This window comes from Neolamprologus brichardi, chromosome 3, assembly GCF_056152115.1.
Source record: "Neolamprologus brichardi isolate AB-2024 chromosome 3, ASM5615211v1, whole genome shotgun sequence".
In the NCBI taxonomy this organism is placed as follows: Eukaryota; Metazoa; Chordata; class Actinopteri; order Cichliformes; family Cichlidae; genus Neolamprologus; species Neolamprologus brichardi.
Window position 1 is genome coordinate 7714232 of NC_142106.1, and position 27500 is coordinate 7741731.

A 27500-nucleotide genomic window follows, 5' to 3' on the forward strand; every position below is an offset into this window, starting at 1 on the left:
ACACACAGTCATTTCTGACTCAAACATCATAATGCTGCCACAAGCACAAATGTGTATTAATCCATGACTGATAAAGTCTCCAACAATCACCATTTCTTGTTTGTTTGAGAAAACATTCACAGAGCAGCTGTTTCAAGAAATAATAATAACAACATAATTATGATTGTGAGGTGTGATTAAAGTTTGATGGATTTAGTAGTTGGTGGGAACTACTGTGTTTGTGTTTATAAGTCAATTATCATTTCTCCTGACTTAAAGTAACCAATACAACAATGAGTAAAACTCTTGATAGGCCATTCAGCCTGGTGCTAAACTATTTGGCTTGTACTATGGTGACCATTAAACTTAATATTAGCATGTACAGTGGATATAAAAAGTACACACTCATGCTAAAATACTAGGTTTGTGTGATGTTAAAATAAGACCACAATAAATGTTTTTAAAACACTTCCTATGATCATTGTAACGGTCTTTTGCATTTGATGTTTGTTGCATTTGATATTTGTTTAGCTGTATGTCTGGATTTTGTTCCTTTGCGCCCTCTGGTGGTGAACTATGTAGGGTACAGCTTTGCTGTTTGGGTCTCCACCCAGCCACTTGTCTTTTGCTAGCGCACGGTGTCTGCATGCGGCAGCTCACAGTTAGCTCCACACATGGAGAAAATGTTGTTTAAAGAGTGGAAATAATTGACAAAGAAGATGGAAGATAAGGCAATAAGGCCATAAAGGATTATTTAGCACCTCCTGGATGTCAGCTCACGAGGTTTGTGTATTTTAAGTGTTTTATTTTCTGTAATTAAGGATTTTTGATTGATTGACACTACGTACAAGAGCGCATTTTGATGTGATGTTTTTGTTTTATTGTTTTGTCCGTGAGCAGTTCTCACGGGTTGCCAAGACCAGAATAAACCCTGTTCTATACTACATCGTGCGTACGTCAATCCTTGAGGGTGCTACAATCATCATGAACCTTTACAATTCAACTGAAAAACAAAAAAATCTGTTGGGGGACAAAAATTCCAATAAGACTTTTGTATAAGACCCTCAAACTAATACTTTGTTTGTCACTACCTGCGTCTAGGGAGCCAGTGCTCTCTCCCTGTGTGTGTTTACGTTCACTCTCCCAGATGTTTTGGACATGGAGTGACCTATGACAAGGAAGTGCCCTGGTGCGGGAGACAGCTCATCAAGCCATCAGCAACTGTCAGATAATGCTTAAATAAACATAAAAATAAGAATTAAAAGTGCTAAGTAGATAAATATATACATGAGTGCAGGTGGTGATCAGTGCAAACGTGGAATGATGCAGTGAACACAGTGTAGGGTCATGTGTTAGTGGTGGGAACAGTCATATGGTTATTGTTCATGAGTCCACCAGCAGAGGGGAAGAAACTGTTCTTATGGCGAGAGGTTCTGGTGCGAATGGACCGGAGCCTCCTGCCTGAGGGGAGCAGGTCAAACAGACTGTGTCCAGGGTGAGAAGGGTCAGTTGTGATCCGAGCTGCACGCCCCAGTGTCCTGGTGGTGTACAGGTCCTGCAGAGATGGGAGTCTGCAGCCAATCACCTTCTCGGCAGAGCGCACAACACGCTGCAGTCTCTGTTTGTCCCTGATGGTGGCTCCAGCATACCACACGGTGATGGAGGAGGTGAGGATGGACTCGATCATTGCCGTGTAGAATTGCATCATCGTCCGTGTTGGCAGGTTGGATTTCTTCAGCTGCCTCAGGAAGTACATCCTCTGCTGGGCTTTCTTAATGACGGAGGTGATGGTGGGCTCCCACTTCAGGTCCTGGGTGATGGTGGTACCCAGGAAGCGGAATGAGTCCACAGAGGTGATGAGGGTGTCAGTCAGGATGATGGGGGGGAGTGGGGCTGTGCGCTTCCTGAAGTCCACAATAATCTCCACTGTCTTCTGGGCATTCAGCACCAGGTTGTTGTGGCTGCACCAGGACACCAGATGTTCAACCTCCCTCCTGTAGACAGACTCATCCCCGTCCGAGATGAGTCCAATAACGGTGGTGTCATCTGCAAACTTGATTAGCTTGACAGACTGGCGGGTGGAGGTGCAGCTCTCCTGTCTGCCTACCTGCTCACCATTGGATCAAAGTTGCCACTATTCACCCAGACCTCCCTGGAAATTATCTCCTCCTGCTTGCATATAAGTTGTTATCATTCACCGGTGCAGGCAGTCATTGGAATCCCATGCGGACACGCTTCTCCTCTGTTGCAGTCTTACAGAATGCCTTTGTCCACCCCGTTATTGTGCCCTGCTCCTGGATTCACCTCCCCAAATGCCCTGGCTTAGCGTGTACTTCTTCATTGTGTTTTGTCACGGGTCATAGTTCATAGCCTCAGAGTTCATCACTGTATGCTCTCCATAGCTCCTCGTCCCTGTATCATAGTCACAGCCGTAGAATACATCACAGTGCAAAAACCCATAGTGTGTAACTCGTGTCCTGCTTTATTTTTTGTTTAATCATTGAATTTTTGTCCCTGTAAATAGACCTGTGCTTTTGTATTCTAGTGTGTTGTATGACCCAACTTATTGTATATATCCACTGCCTCACTTGCACTCAGCACTGTCCTGAGATCTTTAGTATTACGACACTCTTACGCACTCCTTCGAGTCTGTTGTCTGCTCCACGAGTCCTGCTGCCATCTGAAGGCTTATGCCTGAACCAGGCTTGGAAAGAAAGCTTTTGTCTTGCAATCATTCCCTCTTAGTCCAGACATGTTGAAAATAGATTATTACATTTAGTACACAACAGTACTTGCCAGAAATTCCAGCAGCTCCCTCAGTGTTGCCGCAGGTGTCTTAGCAGGATCACTGAGCAGTTTCCGCCTTAACTAACTAAAGCCTTTCAACAATGAGATCCCTTTGATGGCCAAGTAATTGTCTGGAAAGTCTTATTAGCACAGCACACTGTTACTTGATTGATTGACTGTAATTGTGTCTTTAATTCTCAGCAGGTGTTTACCCAAGAAGACTGGATCCTGTGATTAAGTCAATCGGTGCTTCAGCAAAAAATTAGTTTAAGGGTGTACACACCAATGCAACCAGCTTACTGTACTTTTTCCTTATATTCATAATGTGTTAAATTTTATTTATATTTTTTGCCCTGCTAGACTTATTTGTTTATTTTTACCATAATGTATAGGTTTTCCACTCATTGCATTAAAGATGGGAAAGGTTTTCAAATAATTTATTGTGATCTCAGTAGTTATAATCACAAAACTCTTTTTTAAATATTTTTATATTATTTGTATTTTTATCATATCCACTGTAAAATAAAGCCAAGCCTTGCAGTAGGTAAAGGTAAATATTGATGAACACAAAGAAGAGCAGCTGTACCTCTCATCTTTGATTTTTTCTTCTCATCTTTGATGATGATTGGTCCATAAGTGACATCGTCAGTTCTCACTGCTGAGTAAACAGCAGCTAGATCACTGTCTGCACAATCAAACACACACAAAGGACATCAGTACAGGTAAAACAGCTGATCATATAGAAAGTGATGAAAAGTGTTTAAGAAGTAGAATTTAGAGTCAGTGAAAACATGGCTGCTGCTGTAAAACATAAACAGACCTGATACAGGAGGAAGTGACTGAGCTGAGCTTTCAACAACAAGGATGAAGGTTCAACATATCAAGAGGTCAAAAACTACCAAATTATTAACTTCAAAAATGTTAGATTTACAATTTGAAATGGAAAAAAAAACTATTTAATTTGGATGCAACTAAAAATGTAGGTAATTCTGAAATATGCAGCAGTCAAGAGGGTTTAAAAAAGAATACTGTTATTATTAAACATGATTTTATTTGTAATGAATCTCATTGAGATTCATAGTCTGTGTGCAGACTGTTTACAGCTTTTAGAAATGATTTCTACATTTTTCTTCCTCATCTTACGACCAGCAGCTCTGTGGTAAAACACTCGCTGCCTACATGTGTTTCTATAATGAGAAACAGGATGCTGGATGACTGCAGAGCTGTTTGTTTCAGTTAACCACAGACCACAAACACACAGTCCAGCTCACAGTGAACAACACTCAGTAAGTACAGACACATGGTTACATCAAACTAAGGTTTCACATTTCAGATAAAGAAATAAAGAGTATAAACTTAAATATTGTGATTTCAGGGATGAAAGACATCTGATTAAAAGGATCACAATCTGATGTGTTGCTTATCGAAAGTTTCGTTTAAATGAAAATTTAAACATTGCACTCTGCATTAATAAAGCTTTTAATATAATTACTATTATAAACTGTAAAAATAAAGAATTGTGATTTCAGGGTTAAACTCAGCATCAAATCAGGAAAAGTTGGAATATTTTTTTTTCATATTTCCAAGCTCTCTGTAATGTCCTCATAAGCCTTTATATAAACCATCCATAAAATTAATTAAATAAATTCTAACCATCCTCTCTGAACTATTTGAATGGTGTTGTGACCCAAGTCATCATTTTGTGTATAGTATTCACTTCTCCATACGTTGGGGTGTTTTCGTTTATCTAAGTTCCAGGTAGAGGGTGATCATTGCTTGAAAGTGACTGAAGACATGTCAAGACTGGCTGTTTCCTGCCTACTTCCTGTTTCCAATGAAGCTGTGCTGTATGTTTAGTTGTGCATTGTTTTATGATCAGGTTTCTGCATCTAGAATAGCTAGTTATTATTTTTGTACACATTGTAAAGATTTTAAATAATCCTTATTTGAAGGGAATAAGCCTGTTTTCTTGGTGGGTGTGAAGCCTTTTTCTTTAAACACCTTTTCCCCCTAGGGCAGGGCAGACTGGGTCAAAGGTCAGAAGAAATGCCATGGACAGTTATTTTGAAGCCCATGTAAAAATGGCAGTGGACAAAATGCAAACACCTAGGCTTTACCGGTTACAACATCTAAAGCCAAAAGTGTCCCAAGGGTTTCTTCATATATATATATTTTTCATTTCAGTGTGATCGGATAAACATTATACTAGCTCATGCTGGAAACACATGTAACCCAAGTTTTTGAAATTCAACATACAAGATTTTGTGAGACAGTGTATCTCTAACAAAACAGGTGGAATAAGAACAAAAAAAAAAAAAACAACCTTTAACTAAGTGCTTATTTTAAAATAAAAAAATAATAATAATAAAAAAAAAAAATTGGACCAAAGCTTTCAAAATAAAAATCATGCATTCTCGGCTGTTTCATTTATCTTCCAAATGTTTGTAAATGTTAAGTCCACAGAACAGAAACACAAATAATCACAATTGACAGTATTTACAGTGGGTACGGAAAGTATTCAGACCCCTTTAATTTCCCACTCATTTGCCCATTTGCCAAAATTTCATTTTTATTCCTCATTAATGTATGTATCATATTGACAGAAGAACACAGAATTGTTGACATTTTTTGCAGATTTATTAAAAAAGAAAAACTGAAACATCACATGGTCCTAAGTATTCAGACCCTTTGCTCAGTATTTAGTAGAAACACCCTTTTATCTAATACAGCCATGTATGAGTCTTTTTGGGAAAGATGCAACAAGTTTTTCCACACCTGGATTTGGGGATCCTCTGCCACTCCTCCCTGCAGATCCTCTCCAGTTCTGTCAGGTTGGATGATAAATGTTGATGGACAGTAGGGGTGGGCGGTATAAACGGTATACAGTAGAGATTTTGACTATACCGCTCTGCCACGTTAGCGCATGTTGATGATGTCATCAAGCTGTGCCTGTTTGGTCAAAAGCATGGCAGTGGCTACAAGCATTATCAACTACAAATTATGCCGGTAATAACAAAGAGACGAAGCACTTTTGAAATATGGGGAAAGCCAAAAACTGCACTTCCTCCACTTCCTTAACATTAATTCATTAATGTTGAATTCTCTCGCAGCTGTTCTTTTCCCATGTTGTTGCAGTATATTAATGACTAACCTCGTATTGTGGATGAATAATCTCAGTTGTTCTCCTGACTGAAGTTTGGTCCTTGTATAGCATCCTGACATGCGATTGCATTTGTCCCTGACCACCAGAGTCCGTCACGTTAACTTTAATCGAGTGGAAAAACAGTTGGTGTTCATCCTCCAGCTTCACTATACTAATGTCATGCTAGCTGTGTTGACTACCAGGTAGTCCAACTTCAGTAACCTTACAAACACCACTGCTGTTTAGTTTTCTGTCTTCATTTATGTTGGAAGTGATAGCAGAGCTGTACATTTTAATTTGTTACATAAATCTCTCAGTCAGAACACGGTATGTCATGTTTAGGTGTAAACTAGCGAGCTAACTTCCTGCTAACTTCTAACTCTGTTAAATTAAATGCATTCTGTTTTCATGGATGCCTAGATGTTTAACTTAATTGTTACACCTGATCATTTTACTAAAGATAAAAGAATTTAGACGGTTTTAAACTCTCAGTGTTTTTTTGACTTTGAGACCTGAAGCAAACAACATTTTGGATCCAGATTACTCCGCGAAGCACCTCAGTACGGCAGCCGTAATGCTCCGACAATCCATCAAGCAGTGCAGCTTCGTAGTTACCAAACTCGTACTAAAGCATTTTTGACAGATTTCTGCACATAGTGTACCACAAAAAAATCGATTCGAGGTCAGTAAGCACAACCAGAATTCATACATCAGGCGCACTCTCGATTTTTGAGGAAATTAAAGGATTTTAAGTGTGCCTTTTAGTGTGGAAAATATGTTATTTCACAATATATATTGTTACCGCACGCGCTTCAAGTTATACCGCGATATGGCTTTTAGGTCATATCACCCAGCCCTAGTGGACAGCCATTTTTAGGTCTCTCCAGAAATGTTCAGTCTGGTTTAAGTCAGTGCTTAGGGTCATTGTCTTGTTGGAAGGTAAACCTAGGCCAAGTCTGAGGTCCTGAGCACTTGGGAGAAGGTTTTTGTCCAGGATATCCCTGTATTTCCCATTCATCTTTACTTCAATTGTAACTAGTTGTCCTGTCCCTACAGCTGAAAAACACCCACATGATGCTGCCACCACCATGCTTGGCTGTTGGGACTGTATTGGACAGGAGAAGAGCAGTGCCTGGTACCAAAAAGTTCTATCTTGGTCTCATGAGAACACAGAATCTCATTTCTCACCATCTTGGAGTCCTTTGGGTGTTTTTTTTAGCAAACTCCATGTGGGCTTTCATGTGTCATGCACTGAGGAGAGGCTTCCGTCACCCCCGACTAGTGGAAGGCTGCAGTGACGGTTGGCTGTCTATAACTTTCTCCCATCTCCCGACTGCATCTCTGGAGCTCAGTCACAGTAATCTTTGGGTTCCTCTTTACCTCTCTCACCAAAGCTGTTCTCCCCCAGTAGCTCAGTTCAGCCAGATGGTCAGCTCTAGGAAAGGTTCTGGTCATCCCAAACATCTACCATTTAAAGATTATGGAGGATTATGGAGGCCACTGCACTCTTAGGAACCTTAAGTGCAGCAGAATTTTTTTTTTGTATTCTTCGACAGATCTGTGCCTTGCCACAATTTAGTCGCTGAGCTCTTCCGGCAGTTCCTTTGACCTCATGATTCTCATTTGCTCTGACATGCATTGTGAGCTGTAAGGTGTTATATAGACAGGCATGTAATATGACTAATCAAGTCCAATCAGAATAATCAAACACAGCTGGACTCATATGAAGGAGCAAAACCATCTCAAGGATGATCAGAAGAATTGGACAGCACCAGAATTAAATATATGGGTGCCACAACAAAGGGTCTGAATACTTAGGACCATGTGATATTTCAGTTTTTTTTTTTTTAATAAATCTAAAATCTAAATCTGTCAATGTGGGGTGCTGTGTGTACATTCATGAGGAAAAAAACAACTTAAATGAGTTTTGCAAATGGCTGCAATAACACAAAGAGTGGAAATTTTGAGGGGGTCCAAATTCCTTCCATACCCACTGTATATCAAACTCATAATTCTGAGTCTCACCTTCAGGTTTCTTGTGAACATATCGTCTTACCAGGAGAACCAGTAACACCAGTAGAACCACAACACAGACTGATCCAAAAAATGTCAACACAGAGAGAACAGGAGGAGAGAGTGATGTAGGTGGAGGTGTGGATGTAGGTGGAGGTGAGGTGGTGTGTTTGTCTAAAATAAAGCAAACACAGTGATTAAGTTGTCGTCACATTGTGAATGTTGAAAGCTGCAGAAACACAGACAGGTGAGTGTGTCACCTGTGACAGTGATCCAGCTGGATGGAGACTCTCCATGACCGCTGATGTCACACTTGTAGAGGCCTTCATCAGACCTGTTAACATGCTGGATGGTCATGTGACCTGTAGGCTGCTTCCTGATGAGGGAGCCATCTTTATAGAAAGCAGCTGGGAGGTTGGAGGGAGTGGTCTTTGTTTTACAGAGCAGAGTGACGTCATCTCCCTCCATCACAGGGAGGACAGGACTCTGCAGGATCACTGATCCACCTCAACACAGAGACAAACTACAGCATTTCATCCATTTACACACAGCTTCATCAACACTAACTCCACACACTCAGCTTACCAGTGACTGTCAGGTTAACCATGTTACTGATGGGACCCTCTCTGGACTCACACCAGTAAACTCCACTGTCCCATGGGTACATGTATTCGATTTTACAGGAATAACCAGTTGGTTTTCCCCACACATCTCCACACTGAGTCCTCTGTTCTTTGCTTGTGTTTCTCCTCAGAGTCCATCCAGCAGAGCTGTCGTCCTCCTCACAGCTCAGAGACACAAAGTCTCCTTTGAAGAACTGAGAGCTGCTGGGACTCACAGTCAGACGAGCTGTGAGGGTTAAAATGAAAAACTGATGATCTGTTAGACTTTACATTGTGAAACATAAAGCCCATCAGGTCATATCAGTGAACATTAATCAGGTTTAAACTGTGACAGAAGAAGGTTACTGACCTTGGTTTGTTGTGCAGCTCAGCAGTGAGATGAGAACTAAAGAGAAATGACACTCAGGTTGATTTGAGGTGAACATCAAGAACAACTCCACACAAACAGCTGACAAACACAAAGACCTGTCTCTCTCTGATACATCTGCTCATTTTCTATTTTATATCAGTAACATGTTTCAATAAAGTTTGACAAAAGACTAAAACATATTTAAGATTGAAAAAGAAGAAGAAAGAGCATCATTCATCTTTTAAACTCATTTTTCATTTTTTCTTTGAGGAAAATCTGGAGCCCAGTTTTTATTGTTTGAGCAGCAGTGTAACACAGAAAAATAAAATAATAATAATCTCAGATTAATTTCAAATGTTAAATGGACATGTTTTAACATTTTACACCAAATTTTTTTCTGTTTGAGGAAACAGATTTTAAACAGTTTCTGCTCCTTTTTATCTAAAGAACTCTTTAAACCGTCATTATTGTTACTGTAGCTTCACTGACTGCACTATGGAGATAAAAGAAAAATGTGCACTAATTATGAATATTACTGTTACACTGTGCAGCTGTGTTGATATAATGAGTGAATGATCTTTTCACTGCCTGCTGTGTTTCCTCGACTCCTGAGCAAAGATAAAGAGTCAGTTCAGACCTGCAGTTGGTCCTCGTGGTGTTTGAACTTGAATTCAGCCTGATTTGTTTTTCATGTCTTCTCCTCCATCATCAGTTATCAGGAGAGCAGACAGTCAAAGTACAAGAATTCAAACAAACACAGAGATTCTACTTACAGAGCAGACACAGCACAGATGTTTCCTTCATCGTCCTTCTCACTCATTTGAGCTTTTTTTCATTTTTGTCACTGACACCAAGTAAAGCCCGCCCTCTTCCTCTGAGCACCAGCTTTCTATTGGTTCAAACACAGAAGCGAGAAGTATTTCCTTTCCATGTAGTTACGTCCCCCTCAGTGAGAGAGGCAGATATGAGCTGAAACACAGGAATTAAACCAGGGACGCTGCTGTTATGGAGCTGAACTGGAACCATTCAGACACTGAGGCCCTCTGAACACATTTTAATTACAGCTGTGCAGAGACACACTGATGACTGACTGGAACACTATGATTCACATTTTACATTAACACCATCCTCACACATGGTTTATATATGGCCACTAGAGGGACTAGAAAAAAAAGATAAGAACAAACAACAATACTGAAACTCTTGGTTGTTTTGCTTGGATTATAGTTATTGAATTTAATTTAATGTATTCTCTATTTTTTTCTATTGTTTTTCTCTTTTTCTTCATGCTTGATGTAAATCAGCTGCTTGCTAAATGATCTTTTGCTAAAAGTGTTGGCATACTAAGCATGTACTTCAGCCAATACCTTTTTGATTATTCTTATCTCGTGCTTTCTTGTTTTGTAAAAAATCTTTCTTCTGTAGTCACAGAGAGATTTGTAATGATAACCAAAATAGCAAAAAAAAACATGTTGGACTTTAAGTTGGACCAACAAGAATACAAGCAGATCATTGGTGATGCTTCTCTTATTTCTCTTCCTGTGACCCAGAAATCAGGGTCAGTAGGTCATGTTGAAGGATATATTAGAAACACATATGGAGGACAGAGAAGAGAGGAGGCTGCACAGGTGATCCTTTCCAGAAGCTTCTGTGGTGGAGTTCTGGTCTCTGGTTTCAGTGGAGGAGTGGTGCAGCAGATTTAAGAGGGAGGCCTGGATGCAAAGGTGGTCCTTGAGTAGTTTGTGGAAGGGATGCCCAGGGGAAATGACCAACAAATTGGCTGGGGTTTAATTACCTTTTCGGGCTGTATGTGGACATGTGATCATGACTGTTAGTAGCATGTGATTTCTGCGGAAAGCCCAGACAGCTCTGGTGATTTGCCCCACGGATGATTTTCCACTGGAGCAGTCTTGTGACGACAGTTTACACTCAGCCTTTGACCAAGTGATAGGAATTGATGGTCACCGGGTGCGGCCTGAAGCCACACGGACCTACCCATGCTCTGTTATTATTGAATGATAGGCTTTATTGGGTGAGTCGTGACACTGGCACAGAGGACGAACAGACCCAGTTGTTGAAGTCTGAAAGCTGCCAGGAAATTATTTTCCAGGTGGCTCATTATAACTCCATGGCAGGGCATATGAGATATAATAAAACTCTGGAGCGAGTAATGGCCTGATTTTATTGGACAGTCATCCAAATGGGTGTCCGTGTCTTGCCCAGAATGTCAGCCAGCAATCCTAAAAGTGCGCCCACTGCCATTAATGGGGGTACCGTTTAAGCTTACTGGCATGGACCTCATCAGGCCATTTCATCAGGGTCCTTTTTTTATACAGTGGCTTGCAAAAGTACTTTTCCACATTTTGTCACATTACAGCCACAAACATGAATCATTTTTATTGGAATTCCACGTGAAAGATCAATACAAAGTGGTGTACACGTGAGAAGTGGAACGAAAATCATACATGATTCCAAACATTTTTTTACAAATAAATAACTGCAAAGTGGGGTGTGCGTAATTATTCAGCCCCCTGAGTCAATACTTTGTTGAACCACCGTTTGCTGCAATTACAGCTGCCAGTCTTTTAGGGTCTGTCTCTACCAGCTTTGCACATCTAGAGACTGAAATTCTTGCCCATTCTTCTTTGCAAAATAGCTCCAGCTCAGTCAGATTAGATGGACAGCGTTTGTGAACAGCCGTTTTCAGATCTTGCCACAGATTCTCGATTGGATTTCGATCTGGACTTTGACTGGGCCGTTCTAACACATGGATATGTTTTGTTTTAAACCTTTCCATTGTTGCCCTGGCTTTATGTTTAGGGTCGTTGTCCTGCTGGAAGGTGAACCTCTGCCCCAGTCTCAAGTCTTTTGCAGACTCCAAGAGGTTTTCTTCCAAGATTGCCCTGTATTTGGCTCCATCCATCTTCCCATCAACTCTGACCAGCTTCCCTGTCCCTGCTGAAGAGAAGCACCCCCAGAGCATGATGCTGCCACCACCACATTTGACAGTGGGGATGGTGTGTTCAGAGTGATGTGCAGTGTTAGTTTTCCGCCACACATAGTGTTTTGCATTTTGGCCAAAAAGTTCCATTTTGGTCTCATCTGACCAGAGCACCTACATGTTTGCGGCAAACTGCAAAAGGGACTTCTTGTGGTTTTCTGTTAACAATGGCTTTCTTCTTGCCACTCTTCCATAAAGGCCAACTTTGTGCAGTGCACGACTAATAGTTGTCCTATGGACAGATTCCCCCACCTGAGCTGTAGATCTCTGCAACTCGTCCAGAGTCACCATGGGCCTCTTGGCTGCATTTTTGATCAGCGCTCTCCTTGTTTGGCCTGTGAGTTTAGGTGGACGGCCTTGTGTGCCATACTCCTTCCATTTCTGAATGATGGCTTGAACAGTGCTCTGTGGGATGTTCAAGGCTTGGGAAATCTTTATGTAGCCTAAGCCTGCTTTACATTTCTCAATAACTTTATCCCTGACCTGTCTGGTGTGTTCTTTGGACTTCATGGTGTTGTTGCTCCCAATGTTCTCTTAGACAACCTCTGAGGCGTCACAGAGCAGCTGTATTTGTACTGACATTAGATTACACACAGGTGCACTCTATTTAGTCATTAGCACTCATCAGGCAATGTCTATGGGCAACTGACTGCACTCAGACCAAAGGCGGCTGAATAATTACGCACACCCCACTTTGCAGTTATTTATTTGTAAAAAATGTTTGGAATCTTGTAATGTGACAAAATTTGGAAAAGTTCAAGGGGGTCGAATACTTTTGCAAGCCACTCTATGTGCCCTTTTTCACATCACTCTGTGTGCATGTTGTTTACATGAGATGAATTGCAGAATGGCAAAATACTGTTAATGTTAATCTTACCATCTTCAGGTTTTACACGCTTACATATAAACACGCAGTTACTGTGTCTCCATTTAGAAAGGCAGAGGTGGCATGGTGTAATTCTTTTACATGTAGTTGTTTTTTTTTTTCCTGTGTAATCATATTAAACATTGCTATCAATACATTTCTCAAAAATGCCTCTTTGTAGAACCAGACAGAATACTATATTGAATCAGAGCACCCATCATCTGTTGGCACTAAAAGAATTACAAAACAAGAGCACATATCCCAGCAATAATAGCTACACGTGGTAAAGTTGCAACAAACCCCCATCTATTAATACCACTTTTACATCGTTTTTTGAACATCTGTATAAATCAGAGATCAATCAAGGAGTCTACTTGTAAGAGTTTTCTTGATAGTTTGGAACTACCATAAATCTCACAAGCAGATCAGGACAAGTTGGAGGACCCATTAACTCTAGATGAGCTGCATAGAGCTTCGAAAGGTCTAAATAAAGGCAAATCACCTCGATTAGAAGGCCATCCACCTGAGCCATTTCTAGAACTTTGGGATATGATAGACTCACTTATGCTTGACTCCTTTAATAGAATAGAATAGAATAGAATAGAATAGAATAAACCTTTATTATCCCACGAATTAGAAATTTGGATGTTACACAGCTCTTACAGCAAGGGGAATATAGAAGGAAGACACAAAGTGGTCCTATATACATAAACAAGTTCGTATATACAGGTAACAATGTACAGGAATATGCATCAAAAAATTGTACAGAGATTTGTATAAAATGTACCAAAACAAACAAGCTGATGAGTGAGATAACCCCCAAAATGTAAAACAGTGTTAAGCTGTGTTATAGAGTCTGACAGTTGCTGACAAGAATGACCTGTGGTAGTGCTCCTTCCTGCACTGTGGGTGTAAAAGTCTACTGCTGAACGGGCTGCTTGGTGCTCGTACAGTGTCATGCAGGGGTTGGGAGATGTTGCCCATGATGGATGTTAGCTTAGACAACATTCCTCCCCATCCTGCTCCATGCATACATATGCATATACATATCCTGCAGATGGCTATGAAGATCCATGTGCAGTATTCTCACTTGAGTCGGAGAAAGCCTTCGACAGAAAAGGGTTTAGTGCCAGATGTTGAGCAGATTTACAACATTAGGAAATTGCTGCGGTACTTAGTGTGAAACATACTATATGATAAAACACTTAAATAAAAAATAAATACAGATAAATGTACTTACTTAAAGGATATACATTCTATGTTGTCTAAATTTATTTGGAATGGGAAAAGGCCTAGGATACATTTGTCAACACTGCAGCGGCACAAATTGCTTGGTGCTTCGGCAGTACCAAATTTTGAATTTCACTATTGGTCATTCCAAATCAGGACGCTTAGCACATGGGTTAACCCAGAGACTAGTACTTCATGGAAAATGATTGAATCTGCTAAGGCACACCACATAGGTTACAAAGACCTCTTGTTTTCCAAAATACACACCAAAATCCTCAACAACAACAGCATATTTGGGCCTATTATTGCAAATTTTATACAGGAATTTGAAACTATAGTGCTCCTTCAGCCCTCAGTGTTAAAGTAAAACAACATTTAAAAAAATGCAAATGTAATAGATTCTTTACAGACCCAGGCATGACAGGGGCCCGCCCGCATATCTAGCAGCGGCAGGGATGAGGTGGGTCCGGGGACAGCCCGTGGGGCCCCGGTGGCGGTGTAGCAGTCGCGGCTGTGAGCTGAGGCTCCCAGGTGATGTGGCAGGCGTGTGGCCTGCAGGACTCGGCGCACTGGTCTCAACCGAGCGCTGGTCTCAACCAAGCGCTGGTCTCAACCAAGCGCTGGTCTCAACCAAGCGCTGGTCTCAACCGAGTGCTGGCCTTAACCGAGCGCTGGCTCTGTTGGGAATGAGGCGGGTCTGGATGGCATGCTGGACTCTGGCGTGGATGTTGCTGGACCACCTGACACAGTGTCCTTCGGCTCCATGTGGGCAGGACTCTGCTGCTCGCTGTCCAACAGCTCCGACTGCGCCAGTCTCTCTCATGCGCTGTTCTCCAGCTCCAAATGTGCAGCAGGTTCTGCAAGCTCCCGAGTTTCAGCCCCGGCAGTCGGATCTCTGCAACTCCCTTGCAGTCAAGTGTTGTGGGTGGAACCGATCCGAGCTGCCAGCCGCTGCATGTGGCACTCAGTCTGGTCCTGCTCCCTCAACATGGCCACCATTTGGGCCAGCTAATCCCTTGGCTGACCTGTCCACAAATTAATGCTTTTCAGCATTCATTCATTACTCTTGGTTGCTGTCACTTTTCACACAAACACAGAGCTTTAGTTTTCCAGTTCACAGCTGAATACTTCCCCAACAACAACAACAAAGACAATTCAGACTGTAAGCCGCTCAGGTGCATCTGCCTCCCCTGCCGTGGCCCAACTGAGCACATCCCGTCACAACAATATAATACAATCTTATTTTCATGAGAGATGATCTTAAGTCTGAAGAGGTATTGCACTCTCAGCAGGATGCTCATTTGAATCTCGAGACTGTTTTCTGTAGATCAGAAAAACAAAAACAGCAGCCACAAGAAGCACAGCAAAAACGGACAAACCAACAATCAGTCCGTCAGATCCACCCTTTTTCACTGCAACTGTGTTCCCTCGACCCTCTCTGTCTCCTCTTGGCTGACCTGCAGGTAAGAAACAGCTGTCAGGTAGGTGATGAGAGGAAAAAAATCAGAATCAATTTCTTTTTCATGTGCAGGCATTAATTGAAAAGTAAATTGTGAAAATTTTCCTGGTGGTGGAATTTTCTGTGCTTTCAATTAAAAAAGGACATCTGACAAAAACTGTGGCCACAATCACTGTTCTAGGTTATTTAATTCTAGTCATGTTAGATTATTATACATGTGTGAGTCTGTAATCTCAGTGACTAACAGAGAACCTGAGTTTAAATGTGATCAGATGAAGTTTGAGGTTGTGAGAAAGTGTCTGACTGCATTCATAGATGTGTCCTTTCAGCTGCTCGCTCTGATCCAACCTTTGGTCTCTAAGAAGAGGCTTCAGGGAGATGTTTGCTACGTTGGACTGTAGGACCATCAGAAATGTGTGCAGTAACAAAGCAGGCAGCACTGAAAGCAGCTCTAAGTGTTTGTGTTGTTCAATGATTTGTGCACAACAACAAAAATGGGACCTCTCTCATCCATCAGTCATCATGTGGACATTTTTCTGTCACACTTTGAAGCTGATGGACGTTTTGTGTCTGCACTAAGTACGTTTTCACAGCTATGGCACTGGCAGGATTCACTTTCACAGACTCACAACCACCAGCTTCACCCCTCCCCTCCCCCTCCAGCTGTAGGCTTTAACATTGAGTTTCCCCACACATGTTTACAGACGAGTTAGAGAGCAAGAGAAGAAGAGACTGATTCATAAATGTCTTTGTTTCTGCTCTAACCTTACCCAAACAATGCTGCTCTACAACTCTAGACTACCAGCCACAAATACAACAGCTGGAGAAACATCTGTCTACCTCTGACATCCACCAGCTCATCCATACAACAAACAAACATCAACAACCAGGAAGCAGCTTCACCTCTGATCACACACACACTCAACTCTACTCACTCACCTGGAGGATCAACAACAGTCAGGTAGATGATGCTGAGCTGCCATAAACGTGTTTCTCTCATGAAAACACGACACTTGTATGTTCCAGAATCATTAATTGTCACATTCTTCAGAATCAAAGACACGTCTCCATCCTTCATCTGTCTGTCCTGCAGATCCACCCGGTTCTTAAAAGATGGATGCTCGTTGGCTGGATCAAAACGCCCATCCCGGTACAAAAAGACATAATTAGCTCCGTATTCAGCTCTCGTCCACTCTAACACTATGATGTTGTTGTTTGGAGCTCGACATGTCAGAGTGACGTCCTGTCCAGACTCAGCTGTGATGTTTTTCTGGTCTGAAAGAGGAAACAACACAGAGCAGAGAGGTTAAAGGTCAAAGTACAATTGTGATTAGAATGTTTTATTTTATTTTTATTTTTTAAACATGGATAGAAAGAGCCCAAACATATGTATGTTTGCTACGGAACAGCTGCACTTATATCATTTATACTTATATATTACAAATATATCAGTGTTTGATTTTTATCTTAATATTGAGTATTTTATCTTATATACATGTTCGCTGTGCACTGCACTAAAGTACTAACTAAGTGAAAGAGCCTCACATACTGAATCACATTGCTCTGTACTGTCACGGCTTGCCATTTTTTACAGTATTATAAAAATATAAAACAACACCAAGTTAAACATTTTTTCTCAACTGGTACCAGCATAAATATTTCTGCAGTTAGCGAGAAGCATAAACCGTGTGTTCACATTCATTTACTCTGCAAGCAACTTCAGTCTGTTTGTTTGCATTTCCTTTGGAGAATCTGAGTCAAAAAGAAGAAAAACAAACAAAAACACACTTTCAGTAATGCAGATTGAGTTGACAAAATTAACTGCATTTAGCTGTTCCTCTAACTTGACATTTTATTATTCTTACACACCAAGCCAGGTGTCTCTCTTCTGTTTTCATTACAAACAGAGCACTTTTTATCAGTATAATACTCTGGGGTATATATGGTTAACGAGCGATTTCCACTAGTCTCCAGAGAGAACAACAGCTTATCTATACTTTAGCCCACAAGCTGCAATGTACAGAGTCTGCCAAAGCCTCACACTACATTTTGCTCCATAAACAGTGGTGGGTCCAAATTGTGACTGTAGCCACGCTGGAGTCTAACTTAACATCAATGGTACTAAGAGTAGCTGTAGATAATATTACATCTGTGGGATGATTATTGGTAATTTTTTCTCTAATGATAAAAATTTTATTTGTGAAGAAGTTCATGAAGTCATCACTAGTTAACGTTAAAGGGATGGTTGGCTCAAAAGAGCTCTGACTTTTTGTCAGCCTGGCTACAGTGCTGAAGAGAAACCTGGGGTTGTTCTTATTTTCTTCAATCAGTGATGAGTAGTAAGCTGTTCTGGCTTTGCGGAGGGCTTTCTTATAAAGCAACAAACTATTTCTCCAGGCTAAATGATGATCCTCTAAATTTGTGACACGCCATTTCCTCTCCAGATTACGAGTCATCTGCTTTAGGGTACGTGTTTGAGAATTATACCATGGGGTCAGGTACTTCTGATTAGAGACCTTAGTTTTCACTGGAGCTACAGTATCCAGAGTCGTACGTAGTGAGGATGTGAAATTATTAACAAGATAATCGACCTCTGTTGGGGTAGCGTTCAGATAGCTGCTCTGCTCTGTGTTGGTACAGGGCATTGACGATGATAACAGTGGCTGGATTATATTCTTAAACTTAGTTACAGCGCTTTCAGAAAGACATCTACTCTGATAAAGTCCACTCTCCACTGCTGCGTAATCAATTATTGTAAATAATGTTATCAGGAAATGATCAGACAGGAGAGGGTTTTCAGGAAACACTGTTAAATGTTCAGTTTCTATGCCATATGTTAAAACAAGATCTAGAGTGTGATTAAAGTGGTGGGTGGTTCCTGTCTGAGCAGTTAAGACACTGTGAGTCTCTGCATGCTGCCTTTTCTGTAGCTACAGCTGTTTGTATACACTGAACAAAAAGCTTTGTAGCTGCATACTGACTCCTGACACTACAACACATCACACTGACACACACATTACACATCTTTGTCTCTGTCACAGCTGGATTACAGATGTTAAGTGTCCACCCACAGTCTGGTTTCTACTCCCAGGTCCTAGCCTGTTTGGAGCCCTGTCCATCTTCCATTGGTTTTTAATTTTGCACTCCAGTATGAACACCCATCCTTCAACCCAAGGATCACCATAATATAACCTAACACACATACACCTTAGTTCACAGATTTACTTTGTCTAAGGTGCACTTCTGGGATTTCACACAACCCAGGATTCAAATCATGAATACATAATGGGCTTGGATTTACATCATTATGAATGAAATGTGCTCTATTTGGAAGCAGCAGGTCTCCCTCCCCTTTCGATGTGTTGTGTGTGAGACTTTAAATCATCAAACTGTAAATTATAAATAGTTATTGATCCCTTTACCCCGAGTCCTAAAGTGTATATTTATTTTTTATATTTTATTTTCTTACTCTTCTTATATTTATTGTTTGTTTACTTGCACTGCTGTAACTGGAGCCTCGTCGTCTCGTCTCTCTATAAACTGGACTGTATGTAGTGGAGATGACAATAAAGTTTACTTTGACTTCAGCAGCGAGCAGGCACACCGAGGGCTCTGGCGCTCACTTTTCGTGTATAGAATTGCATGCGTTTTATAAGTTTTTAAACTATAAGTCTGTATCGTGATGTCTGGTGTTTTCGTGTTTTTGGTTTGTTTTTATTTTGTTTTATTTTGCGAGTTGGTTATTAGATGGTTCTCCAGCCAGTCAGAGAATCCCCCGCCCCGCCCTCTCCTCCCCATTCCCAATATGCGCTGACATGATGTCGGGGCAGCAATTGTTTTTGTTTTTGTTTTTTGCCGATGCCCGTGATGCCGCCTCCACCATGCCGCACGGTGTCGACCGTATCAAAAAGCGCTACCGCTGACTCCTGAAACTACAACACATCACATTGACACAGGCATTACACTTCTTTGTCTCTGTCAAAGCTGGATCACAGCCAACACACGTTAAATCCACTTTGACTTATATCACAGACAAACTTAATCAATAGGAAAATAATTATTAGAAAAGACAAGTCTCGTTTACAAGTTACGAGCTCTCCCCCCAAACTAACAGGTAAATCTCACCTGCAGAGACAAACGGGAAGACTCCGACAAACAGCAACGTGGAGCAGAGCGACACAGTCACAGCAGGCATGTCTGTGTTCTCAAGGTCAGATGATCCGACACTTTAATGGTGATAAAAGTCTGATTCTGTTGGTATTTTCACAGAATAACCGAACCTGAGTTTAAACCTGACGTCATGAGATAAAGCTTAAGGTTAAAATAATGTTTTACTCGCTCGATGCCAAAATGTCCGACTCGTCTCTCACACACCGACGATCGATTAACGACGCCCACAGCCTCACCCAGTCAGTACCTGCCTCAGTACCTGACGCGGTAGGAAGTGACGCGTCAGCGGGTTTTGCGCTTTTTCGGCGCAAAACCAAACACAGCACGAAACAGTGTCCGACATAATTAGAGACGTTTAGCCAGGAAAAGAACTTGAATAGAACTCCTTGCTAAGTAATAATAATAATAAACAGTTCATAACATAACCATAGCCATAACCCTAACGTTAACCTGATATCTCACAGAAATGCTACATGATAATAAACAGAAGCTGGCAACTCAGCTCTGTAGAGTGAGCAATCATTCCTTCAAGTAATGAACCTTTTCATTACTTGAAAGAAGTTGAAAGTCCGCAGGATTGATGTTAGGAGAATCATACATGCATTATAACAAATGTACCATCACTAACAAATACTTGAACTTCTACTTTCACTGTAAATAAACTCACTAAAGATATTTTTCCATTTCCTGTGTTTGAGTCCAGCCTGCCTATAGATCATGACAATAAAACTCTATTTCAATTAATTAAAAATATGCATATATATTATACTATAATCTAGATTATGAGCAGTTAAATGTTGCATCACCACCACAATAGAAAACAAATTCTTTGGTAGGTTTTAGGTACATAAACTAAGTTTTAATACAAAATCATTTGATGCTGCAGAGAGCATGCAAAACATGACATGACTTGAAATGTAATACAGAAAAAGTGAACTGAAAAATACACTTTTTTCTTTAATAGTTGGTATTTATTATAATTGCACCAACACAACTGAGCTTTTAAAAGATTGCAACAAACTTTGCAAGTGGTGATCCACTGACAACCAAGACGTTCATACTAGTCCCAAGCAAACATCTCCCTCTAGTGGTCACATGAAGGACAAAAATGGAAAATGTGCAGCTGGTCTCTTCACTCATCTTAATTATCTCAATTCAAATCCTCAAGATTTTTTATATTGTGAGGTAAAGACCTACAATAAAACAGAGAAAACCCTAAAATTTAGATGATCCCCTATGAACAAAGACTTTGACAACAGTGGGAAGGAAAGGGTCCCTTTTACAGAAAGAAACCTGTAAAAAGATTAATAATAATTAAGCCTCGGGGAAGGTTAAAGGCTGTTAAATGTTCAGTTTCTATGCCATATGTTAAAACAAGATCTAGAGTGTGATTAAAGTGGTGGGTGGGTTCTTTTACATTTTGAGAGAAACCAATTGAGTCTAATAACAGATTAAATGCCATGTTGAGGCTGTCATTTTTAGCATCAACATGGATGTTAAAATCACCCACAATAATTATTTTATCTGAGCTGAGAACTAAATCAGATATAAAGTCTGTGAAATCAGAGAGAAACTCTGTGTAAGGCCCAGGTGGACGATAGACGATAACAAGTAAGACTGGTTTCTGAGTTTCACAGCTGGGGTGGACAAGGTTAAGCATCAGGCTTTCAAATGAATTAAAAGTCTGTCTTGGTCTTTTATTAATTAATAGACTGGTGTGAAAAATTGGAGGTAGGGATGGGTATTGATAAGATTTTCACAATTCCGATTCCATTTTCGATTCTGTTTAAAAAAGGAGAACACTAAGGTCGATTAGCTTAGAACTTTGTTTTATATCTTCTCTTTAAACAAGACAGACATTTAGGAGTAACATGGCCTTACAAACCCAACAGTGAGATCTTAAGAGATCCACAGCCTACGGCTCTTCAATGGGGTGTCACAGGGTCCCCAGGAAAAAAAAATTGTAAATGTAAAATAATAAAAACTAAGAACAATTGAGGAAAAAATGCCGCTAATATATTGTTTATCATGACTCTGGTTTTACGTGGCCTATCAACACAATTTAAAAACTGGTATATATCACCTTGTTGCTTTGTCTTTAAGTGGTCACGTGATTGGCTTACCACGAATACTTTATTCTTCCTCAGTCAAACAGCAGCACTCAAGCGATTGTTTTGCCCCCTTAGCTCCAGGTGTTGTGCTAGCCAGTGATTGTGGTTACCGTCCGCAGGAGAGCGCGCAGCTGCTTAAGCTGTAGCGTCCAGATTACTTACAGCTACTTCTGTGCAGCTGATATAAGATGCGGTAATGTGAACACAGCTTCAACCGTCTGTTTGTTGAAAAATAGTAACAGACCGCATTTTCTTGTTAGTAATTGTAATGGCGTTGTAACGACAGGAATAGTAATTAGTTAGATTACTCGTTACTGAAAAAAGTAACGCCGCTAGTAACAACGTTACTTGTAACGCCGTTCCCATCACTACTGATAATACATTAATAATATTACTAAACTTTACAGCAAAAAAAATGTAACATCAAGAGAGGGGAATAATATTAAGTGGGACAAAACCCAAAAACATGCCAACGGAAGAGAGCTCTACCTTATTTAATTTTAAGTAATAAAATTTGTTTGAGATGTCTTTCAACTGTAGCAGATCAGCGCATCCTTCACACTCCGATTATTGATTCCCTATAATTCACAGTATTTGCTTTGTTGTTCAGATTATTTTATACAGTGTTTGTCGTGTCATTTGATTTAGTCAGTGACTCTAATTATTCTGTAACAGCAGATCTCTACCTGAGCAACAGTTTGTGCAGCTCAATCCTCGCAAAACAACTTTGATCTTACAAACAGCTGCTGAACAGAAAGATGAAATGTGTAGGGTATTTTACAATATTAAACAATTAATAAATTGAATTTTTGCATAGTGTAAAGAAGCTGTGCTGTAACACTTTAACCATAACAATTTAAGCTAAGGTTTAGTTTTTAATACTGTCTTAAATGGTGTTAATTGATCCAGTGAAAAATGAAGGAAGATAAACAAACACAGAATTGCTGACAGAGAGCTCAGACAGACACTAACACAGTCTGAACATGTTTTGTGATAAGCAGAGAAATGAAATATCTGGTAGAACTTTCTAATTACCATCTGTAGTAAATGTAAACAACCAATGAAATAAATAAATAAAGTGTAATCATCATTGGTAATATTAAAACTTTGTTATCGAATAAAAAAAAGCAGAGACCTCGGTGCTTGTGGCATTAGTCTCATGATGCACGTGTAAGAAGGGTATCAAACCCAAATATTTTCATAAACTCAACCAAACAAGTAATACAAGCCTTTTGTATATTGTAGATTAGAAAACTGTAGATTAGACTGTAGATTAAGAAAACGACAGCAGCAACAAGAAGCACAGCAGTACAAGAGGTCCATCCTCCTTCTTCCCTCCATCCTTCTCTTGTCCTCCTGTCTGACCTGCAGGTGAGAAACAGGTGTGAGGTGTCAGCTGTCAGGTAGGTGATGAGTGAAGAACAGAACAGAATCCATTTCCTCTTCAAACTGCTGTCAGACATTATCTACTGCACCCTGATCACATCACTCAGACCAGCTGCTTTCTACAAAGTCTCATCAACAACATCTTTAGAAACAAACATCATTTGTGCAGTACGTAAGATCGACAGCACACAGTGTGCTTTGAGGTAGGAGCCAAAAAGGGTGTAGTTTGTGATCACCCGTGTGTACACCTGTGAGCATGGACACACTTGTTTTTTAAAAGGTTCCTACATGTAATGATCTGCTAGAGGGTGTGGGGGAGCCACTGCCCCGTCCTCCAGGGCATGAAGCAGGTATGGAGGAGATCAAAACTCCAGACATCCAGAGGCCCCCAGAACACAAGAGACCAAGGAAGACCAACAGAGGGGCAGCCGCACCACTATCCCAGAAAGAGCTGAGGAGAGTCCCAGATGAGGGGTCACTCAGCAGCCGCGGCGCAGAAGCCAGGGGGGGTTGCAGTGACGTGCCCGTGAGCTCCGCCGGCAGCCAGCTGCGCCTGAGTGACCGAGCCCCAGGCCGAGAGGCCGCGGGGGCACCCCACCTCCGAAGTGGCCCGAGCGAGCCCCAGGCTCCAGGCCCTAATAAGCAGCCGCCAAGGAGTGAGCCGGTGTGTACCTGGACGCTCATCCCCGGACACAAAGAACCACCAACGCACCGATGTCTGAGGGAGTCCGCCACCGGCAGGGGAAGCGGTGGGGGGAGATAGGCCTCCATACCTTAGAGGGCCTGAGATGTCCCCAGAGAGGTGGCATCTGATACCCAACCTGACATATAGACACAGACATACAGGCACACACAGATACAAACATCCATTCCCATCCTCATGCTCTCATATGCACTTACTCCACACTCAACCAACGTGGAGACAGACATAAAGAGACGCTGTACACACAATCACACTCCCCAAGCTTACTCTACAAACCGGGTCTAGGTACCCTTGCCCCTGGAGGGGGGAACTGCACCCAGACCCAGGTGGTGTTACCCTTTTCCCTGCGGTGGGGAGAAGCAGACCGCCCCGACTCCGCAGCAGCAGGGAGGCCCCACATTCCAGACCCCAGTCGGACGGCCAACTCCTCCTCCTTGCCCCCCCGCTCCAGCAGGCCGCAGAGAAGGGGGGTTAGAGAAAAGACTCCAAACCTCCCTCCACCCGCTCATTGTAGTGTTGATGTATGTGTGTTCTAAGGTGCATTTAAAACCCAGGAGGGCATGGAGCTACCCGCCAGAGAGCAGCAGGTAAGCGCATAGCCCCTCCTGCTACCCCTCAATGTCTACGTGTATTTAAAATTGAGAGGTGGGCAACGACGCCAGGGGTGAGGTGTACACCCTGATGGTAATTTGGATTCCGTGTAGAGGAGAGGATGTGACAACCTCCCCCACCAGTTGAAGAGCCCCCCAGGTGGCTCGACGCACCAGCAGCACCCTGCGCAAGGGTTGGGCCCCCATACACCCACCCGCCCACAGCCCCAGCAACACACCAACCAAGACCCAAGCCCCCGAGGCCCGGCCAGGCCCCCAGCCCAGAGCCGGAGCGCCCCCAGAACCTAACGCCCGTCCCGGACCCACCCAGGGGCAGCCAGGCTACCAGGTCAGTAACCCACGTCCATCAGCACAGACCCTCCCCTAGCCCCGCTGCACGCAGCCACGAGGAAACCGTCACCTAAGAGCCAACAGAGCCCCTAATTGGCCATGACTGCTACCCCGGGTTGAGCCCCCCACACCAATCACAACAGTGAAGGCGGGACCAAACTATGACCCCCCACCCCCACTAGGTGATTGAGCTGATCAAAGGAGCCCAGAGCAATTGATCTGATGTGGTGGCAGAGGCTGTATCAAGACTAATGTAATCTAATAGATAATTTCTATATTGGTTAGAATTAAGATTATTTTTATTTTTCCAGTTCATGAGGACTGTTTTCTTGGCTATGCGTAGGGCAGTGAAAACCATATGGGCTATATTCTTTTCTGAAGTGACATTATCTAAGCTGCCCAACAAAGACACTAAGGGGGAAGTTGGAATGTTACATTTCAGACACTTTGATAAGTCTTCACATATCTCGCGCCAAAACTTCTGAACTGGTGGACAGAACCAAAGAGCGTGGATATAATTTTCCGGTGAATTGTTTTGGCAGTGTGAGCAGTTGTTGGTAGACGTAAAGCCCATCTTGAACATCCGATGACCTGTATAGTGCACTCTATGTAGTATTTTCTATTGAATTAAAGACTGGGATTTCTAATTAGATGAAAGGTTTTTAAGCAAATCTGAGACCAGAAGTTTTGGTCTAAGTTAATTGATAGATCCGCTTCCCATTTTGCAATAGGAAGTGATATTGATTTATCTGTTTTAGTAAGGATTCTGCATATTTTGGATAGTAATTTGGGGGTTTTAATAGTAGGAAATTGAACCACACTTGATGGTGTTTGTAGTTCAACTTGACCCGGTTTAAATTTCTTTTTTATTATGGATTTAATTTGTTGATATTCTAAAAATCTTTTCTTGTTGATCCCATATTGTGTAACTAGTCTGTCAAATGAAATAAATTCTGTTCCTTCTAGTATATGTTCTACATATTTGATTCCTTTACCACTCCAATCTGAAAAGTTTATCATATTATTGTTTTGTAATATGTCAGGGTTGTTCCAGATAGGTGTACGTTTGCATGGGATTAATGAAGACTCTGTCAACTTCAGAAACTCCCACCATGCTGTCAGAGAAGAGCTGATGTTGACGCTTTTGAACATTCATGTCGTTGGATGTTTGAGCTGATAAATGGTAGATCTGAAATCTCTAGATTATTGCAAAGTGCTTGTTCTACATTTAGCCACGGTTCATCTAAGAGGGTATGTTTTAGCCATCCTGAGATAAACTGAAGCCTGTTGGCTAAGAAGTAGTGCTGAAAGTTAGGTAGTTCTAATCCTCCTTTATCCTTGGTCTTTTGTAGTGTTTTTAAGCTTATACGTGGGGGCTTATTTTTCCAAAGGAATTTGGACATATATGAATCTAGAGATCTGAACCAATCTTGCGGCGGTTTAGTTGGGATCATTGAGAATAAATAATTTATTTTTGGTGATACCATCCTTTTTATAGCAGCAACCCTTCCCATGAGTGATATGGGTAGACATTTCCATCTAGCCAGATCACCTTCTACTTTCTTTAAAAGTGGGATATGGTTTAATTTAGTTAGATCTGCAAGCTTGGGAGAAATATTAATACCTAAATGTTTTATATTTCCCAATTGCAGTGGAGTAGAAGAGGAATTATGGAAGGAGCAATTAATTGGAAGGACTGTAGATTTTGACCAGTTAATTGAGTAATCTGATATTCTTGCAAAAGAGTTTATCAATTCAATCACCCCAGAGATATTGGTTTGTGAATTTTGGAGAAAGAGTAACACATCATCCGCATAAAGGCTGATTTTATGTTCCACGTTCTTGCATTTTATGCCCTTAATTACTTAATTCTGTCTAATTGCTGCTGCTAGTGGTTCGATAAAAATTGCAAACAGTGAAGGGGAGAGTGGGCATCCCTGCCTGGTGCCCCTCAGGAGACAGAAGCTGGAGGATGTCTGGTCATTTGTTCTGACACAAGCTGTTGGGGAATTATATAATATTTTTAACCAGTTGATGAAAGAAGATCCAAAACCAAATTTGTGTAAAGCTGCAAATAGAAATTTCCAGTTAACTCTGTCAAATGCTTTTTCTGCATCTAAAGAAAATTTTGTAGTTTCAAGGTTTTTACTGTATGAGTAGTCTATCAAATTAAGTAATCTACGTGTATTTGTTGATCAGTGCCTACCTTTTATGAAACCAGTTTGGTCAGGATGAATTAAGAGGGGGGTTATTTTCTCTAGTCTCTTTGAGAGAGCTTTGCAGATTATTTTGAGGTCTACATTTATAAGGGATATTGGACAATAGCTTGAGGGATATACAGGGTCTTTGCCTGGTTTTAGTAGGAGATTAATGTTTGCCGAATTCATATTTGATGGAAGTCTGCCCTTTTCTTTGATTTCTAACAACGTTCTGTAAAAAACTGGTGCTAGAATCGTCCAGAATTCTTTGTAGAATTCTGCAGGAAAGCCGTCTGGACCTGGAGCCTTATTATTGGGCATACTTATCAGGGCTTCCTGGAGTTCACCTGAGGTCAGTGGCGAATCCAGTGCCATTGCTTGAGAGTCTAATAATTATGGGAGAGTTATGTTGTCCAAAAACTGATCAATTTCCTTTTTAGATGGGTTTATTTGTGGTGAATACAACGTTTTATAGAAATCCCTGAAAATGTTGTTTATTTGTTTCGGTTCATATATTGTGTTCCCAGATGAATCTTGAACAGC

The 27500-nt window shown here is 41.3% G+C and overlaps 1 protein-coding gene and 1 pseudogene across 1 annotated transcript; both read right to left on the reverse strand.

Moving 5' to 3' along the window:
• Positions 1-1454: 1454 nt before the first annotated feature.
• Positions 1455-2659, reverse strand: LOC148103336 (uncharacterized; annotated as a pseudogene).
• Positions 2660-15126: 12467 nt separating this feature from the next.
• LOC148103337 (myelin-oligodendrocyte glycoprotein-like) lies at positions 15127-19709 on the reverse strand. The gene is made up of 3 exons (XM_087832091.1): positions 19574-19709; positions 16388-16723; positions 15127-15446 (listed from the first exon to the last, which is right to left on the reverse strand). The coding sequence occupies exons 1-3, from the start codon at positions 19641-19643 to the stop codon at positions 15250-15252; spliced, it is 603 nt and encodes a 200-aa protein (XP_087688217.1). The 5' UTR covers positions 19644-19709; the 3' UTR covers positions 15127-15249.
• Positions 19710-27500: the final 7791 nt, after the last annotated feature.

Coding starts and splice junctions, on each gene's coding strand:
- LOC148103337 (XM_087832091.1), bottom strand. CDS start 19,643: ATGCCTGCTGTGACTGTGTCGCTCTGCTCCACGTTGCTGTTTGTCGGA. Junction 16,724..19,573: donor CTTCCCGTTTGTCTCTGCAG/GTGAGATTTACC, acceptor TTCCTCTTTCAG/ACCAGAAAAACATCACAGCT. Junction 15,447..16,387: donor GACTGTTGTTGATCCTCCAG/GTGAGTGAGTAG, acceptor TCTTACCTGCAG/GTCAGCCAAGAGGAGACAGA.